The sequence below is a fragment of the Sprattus sprattus genome, assembly GCF_963457725.1.
Source record: "Sprattus sprattus genome assembly, chromosome: 9".
Classification (NCBI taxonomy): Eukaryota; Metazoa; Chordata; class Actinopteri; order Clupeiformes; family Clupeidae; genus Sprattus; species Sprattus sprattus.
Genome location: NC_137928.1, coordinates 432,501 through 437,500, shown reverse-complemented (window position 1 = coordinate 437,500; position 5,000 = coordinate 432,501). Strand labels below are relative to the sequence as shown.

General features: G+C 53.6%; 1 protein-coding gene across 4 annotated transcripts in view; it reads left to right on the top strand.

The window, feature by feature from the left end:
- The window catches only part of pik3cb (phosphatidylinositol-4,5-bisphosphate 3-kinase, catalytic subunit beta), a gene marked incomplete at its 3' end in the record, with an annotated part of 34,707 nt that overhangs the window by 1,667 nt on the left and 28,040 nt on the right, over positions 1-5,000 (top strand). For 2 of the 4 annotated variants that reach the window (XM_080844880.1, XM_080844883.1), the window contains exons 2-4: positions 2,482-2,659; positions 3,262-3,490; positions 4,014-4,237. In XM_080844880.1, coding sequence (XP_080701006.1) covers positions 2,482-2,659; positions 3,262-3,490; positions 4,014-4,237 — 631 coding nt within the window. Of the gene's footprint in view, positions 1-2,481; positions 2,660-2,928; positions 2,946-3,261; positions 3,491-3,864; positions 3,877-4,013; positions 4,238-5,000 lie in introns of those variants that run through there. The other 2 variants (XM_080844881.1, XM_080844882.1) reach the window with 2 other exon arrangements.

Below are 5,000 nucleotides of genomic sequence, written 5' to 3'. Positions count from 1 at the left end.
CTCTTTCCAGTGTGCCATGACTGTTGCGTGGTGTTTGCTAGCTCCCTGAGGCTACCTGATGCTAGCTCCCTGAGGCTACCTGATGCTAGCTCCCTGAGGCTGCTAGCTCCCTGAGGCTACCTGTTGCTAGCTCCCTGAGGCTACCTGATGCGTGGTGTTTGCTAGCTCCCTGAGGCTACCTGATGCGTGGTGTTTGCTAGCTCCCTGAGGCTACCTGATGCTAGCTCCCTGAGGCTGCTAGCTCCCTGAGGCTACCTGTTGCTAGCTCCTTGAGGCTACCTGATGCGTGGTGTTTGCTAGCTCCCTGAGGCTACCTGATGCTAGCTCCCTGAGGCTGCTAGCTCCCTGAGGCTACCTGTTGCTAGCTCCCTGAGGCTACCTGATGCGTGGTGTTTGCTAGCTCCCTGAGGCTACCTGATGCGTGGTGTTTGCTAGCTCCCTGAGGCTACCTGATGCTAGCTCCCTGAGGCTACCTGATGCGTGGTGTTTGCTAGCTCCCTGAGGCTACCTGATGCGTGGTGTTTGCTAGCTCCCTGAGGCTACCTGATGCGTGGTGTTTGCTAGCTCCCTGAGGCTACCTGATACTGCGTGGTGTTTGCTAGCTCCCTGAGGCTACCTGATGCTAGCTCCCTGAGGCTACCTGATGCTAGCTCCCTGAGGCTGCTAGCTCCCTGAGGCTACCTGTTGCTAGCTCCCTGAGGCTACCTGATGCGTGGTGTTTGCTAGCTCCCTGAGGCTACCTGATGCGTGGTGTTTGCTAGCTCCCTGAGGCTACCTGATGCTAGCTCCCTGAGGCTACCTGATGCGTGGTGTTTGCTAGCTCCCTGAGGCTACCTGATGCGTGGTGTTTGCTAGCTCCCTGAGGCTACCTGATGCGTGGTGTTTGCTAGCTCCCTGAGGCTACCTGATACTGCGTGGTGTTTGCTAGCTCCCTGAGGCTACCTGATGCGTGGTGTTTGCTAGCTCCCTGAGGCTACCTGATGCTAGCTCCCTGAGGCTACCTGATGCGTGGTGTTTGCTAGCTCCCTGAGGCTACCTGATGCGTGGTGTTTGCTAGCTCCCTGAGGCTACCTGATGCGTGGTGTTTGCTAGCTCCCTGAGGCTACCTGATACTGCGTGGTGTTTGCTAGCTCCCTGAGGCTACCTGTTGCGTGGTGTTTGCTAGCTCCCTGAGGCTACCTGATGCGTGGTGTTTGCTAGCTCCCTGAGGCTACCTGATGCGTGGTGTTTGCTAGCTCCCTGAGGCTACCTGATACTGCGTGGTGTTTGCTAGCTCCCTGAGGCTACCTGTTGCGTGGTGTTTGCTAGCTCCCTGAGGCTACCTGTTGCGTGGTGTTTGCTAGCTCCCTGAGGCTACCTGATACTGCGTGGTGTTTGCTAGCTCCCTGAGGCTACCTGATCCGTGGTGTTTGCTAGCTCCCTGAGGCTACCTGTTGCGTGGTGTTTGCTAGCTCCCTGAGGCTACCTGATACGTGGTGTTTGCTAGCTCCCTGAGGCTACCTGATGCGTGGTGTTTGCTAGCTCCCTGAGGCTACCTGTTGCGTGGTGTTTGCTAGCTCACTGAGGCTACCTGATGCGTGGTGTTTGCTAGCTCCCTGAGGCTACCTGTTGCGTGGTGTTTGCTAGCTCCCTTAGGCTACCTGTTGCGTGGTGTTTGCTAGCTCCCTGAGGCTACCTGATACTGCGTGGTGTTTGCTAGCTCCCTGAGGCTACCTGATCCGTGGTGTTTGCTAGCTCCCTGAGGCTACCTGTTGCGTGGTGTTTGCTAGCTCCCTGAGGCTACCTGATGCGTGGTGTTTGCTAGCTCCCTGAGGCTACCTGATGCGTGGTGTTTGCTAGCTCCCTGAGGCTACCTGTTGCGTGGTGTTTGCTAGCTCCCTGAGGCTACCTGATGCGTGGTGTTTGCTAGCTCCCTGAGGCTACCTGATGCGTGGTGTTTGCTAGCTCCCTGAGGCTACCTGATCCGTCGCTGTAAATGGTTATTGGCTGATGACTGTTGCGTGGTGTTTGCTAGCTCCCTGAGGCTACCTGATCCGTGGTGTTTGCTAGCTCCCTGAGGCTACCTGATACGTGGCTGTAAATGGTTATTGGCTGCTGGCTTCAACAGCAAACGTACTCGCTTTGTAGCTCTCCTATCCTTCTGCAAGCAATGGCACTTAATGATACGACACGCTTTTCTTTGTCCCCTTTGATGATGTCATCCGTGTGTTTATGTGCGTAGTGTTGATATCTGAGTGATGATGTCATCTGTGTGTTTAGGTCCGTAGTGTTGATATCTGAGTGATGATGTCATCTGTGTGTTTATGTGTGTATGGTTGATATCTGAGTGATGATGTCATCCGTGTGTTTATGTGTGTATGGTTGATATCTGAGTGATGATGTCATCTGTGTGTTTATGTGAGTGATGATGTCATCTGTTTGTTTAGGTCCGTATGGTCGATATCTGAGTGATGTCATCAGTGATGTCATCTGTTTGTTTAGGTCCGTATGGTTGCTAGACGACAAGCCCATGCCTCCCGCCATGACGGACGTGCTGGATTTGTGGGCGGAGCTGGGCCAGGTGGAGGCGGAGCTTGTGACTGTGGACTTCCTGTTACCCACAGGCCTCTACATCCAGATGGACGTCCCCCGAGAGGCCACCATCCAACACATCAAACTGGTGTGTGTGTGTGTGTCTGTCTGTCTCTGTCTGTCTGTCTGTCTGTCTGTCTGTCTGTCTGTCTGTCTGTCTGTCTGTCTGTCTGTCTGTCTGTCTGTCTGTCTGTCTGTCTGTCTGTCTGTCTGTCTGTCTGTCTGTCTGTCTGTCTGTCTGTCCTGAGAATCCACCATCCAACACATCAAACTGGTGTGTGTGTGTGTGTGTGTCTGTCTGTCTGTCTGTCTGTCTGTCTGTCTGTCTGTCTGTCTGTCTGTCCTGAGAATCCACCATCCAACACATCAAACTGGTGTGTGTGTGTGTGTGTGTGTGTGTGTGTGTGTGTGTGTGTGTGTGTGTGTGTGTGTGTGTGTCTGTGTGTGTGTGTGTGTGTCTGTCTGTGTGTGTGTGTGTGTCCTGAGAGTCCACCTTCCCACACATCAAACTGGTGTGTGTGTGTGTGTGTGTGTGTGTGTGTGTGTGTGTGTGTGTGTCTGTCTGTGTCTGTCAGTGTGTCATATATATCTTGTGGAAGCTCCAACCCTTTTATGTTTTTTAAATGTTTCAGGTAAGTATGCTTAAATATGTGTGTGTGTGTGTGTGTGTGTGTGTGTGTGTGTGTGCAGCTCCTATGGAAGCAGGCTGCGCAGTACCCCCTGTTCTCGGCGCTGGGTCAGATGGAGGGGTGTGTGTTCGAGTGTGTGTCTGCGGCGGCCGTCCACGAGGAGCTGGACGACGAGAGCCGTCGCCTGTGTGAGGTCCGCCCCTTCCTGCCCGTGCTCCGCCTCCTACGCCGCGGGGGAGCCGACAACCAGCGCGTGCTCTCCTCCAAGATAGGCACCCTCATAGGGAAAGGTACACAGACACACACAGACACACACACACACACACACACACACAGACACACACACACACACACACACAACCAGCGCGTGCTCTCCTCCAAGATAGGCACCCTCATAGGGAAAGGTACACACACACACACACACACACACACACACACACCCAGCACGTGCTCTCCTCCAAGATAGGCACCCTCATAGGGAAAGGTACACAGACACACACACACACACACACACACACACACACACAGACACACACACACACACACACACAACCAGCGCGTGCTCTCCTCCAAGATAGGCACCCTCATAGGGAAAGGTACACACACACACACACACACACACACACACACACCCAGCACGTGCTCTCCTCCAAGATAGGCACCCTCATAGGGAAAGGTACACACACACACACACACACACACACACCCAGCACGTGCTCTCCTCCAAGATAGGCAAGCTCATAGGGAAAGGTACACACACACACACACACACACACACACACACATCCATCAGCATCTCTCTGTGCTCTAAAGGCTTACAGGAGTTGGACTCTCTCCAGGACCAGGAAGTGAAGGACTTCCGTCTGAAGATGCAGCGAATCAGCGAGGAGAAGCTGATGCGCCTGCAGATGATGTCATACGGGGAGTGGCTTCAGATCAGCTTCAGCCCACAGCTGGAGGCGGGGCCTACCGACGACGTCATTGACAAGCTGACGGAGGGCGGGGTCAAAATCACCATACACTACGACCAGTCTCAGGTAAACACTCATACACACACACACACACTCACACTCATACACACACACACTTACACACACACACACTCGCACTGTGGTAGCCCAAGCTGCTCTTAGGCTCCCACTTCGGTTCCTATGGGTGACCAGTACTACAGGGCAGGCTCTAGGACCCTGGGGAGGTGCTCTGGGGACTAGTGAGGTCGGGCATCCACTGATTGCAAGCTCAGGTGCAAATGATTAGACTAGTTTGGCACCTGAGCAGCAACTAGATTGGTAGAGTTAAATAGTCAGTGAGAATCAGAACTGGCTGAGAGAGTGAGAGAGAAAGACAGAGGGGAAGACGCTAGTTGCACTGGGTGCAAGGCGTAAGGTTTCCCCTATTTTCGGTTCATTTTGACTACCTTTGTTGTAATGTTTGAGTGCCTAAAAGAGTTTAATAAAGAATAATTGCTTTGGAATTCCCTGGTCGCGTCGTACTGAGTGCTGGGCTGCGACATATGGTGGAGAATGCGGGCACAGTGACCCACGCTGACTGAAGAGGGGCAGAGTGACCCAGCGAAGTCGCAGAAGAGGGTGACTACAGGCATTGTGACCCAGCTGACTGAAGAGAGGGTCAGAGTGACCCAGTGAGAAGACGTGGATTATGGATCCGGCATTAAAGGAATTGATGGTCGCCGTCAAGCAGTCGCAGGAAGAGTTGCGGGTAGCTGTTGCAGAACTCCGCAAACGAACATCAACCAACCCATCTGAAAAGGACCTAGAGGAGGTCGAGGAGAAGCTGACC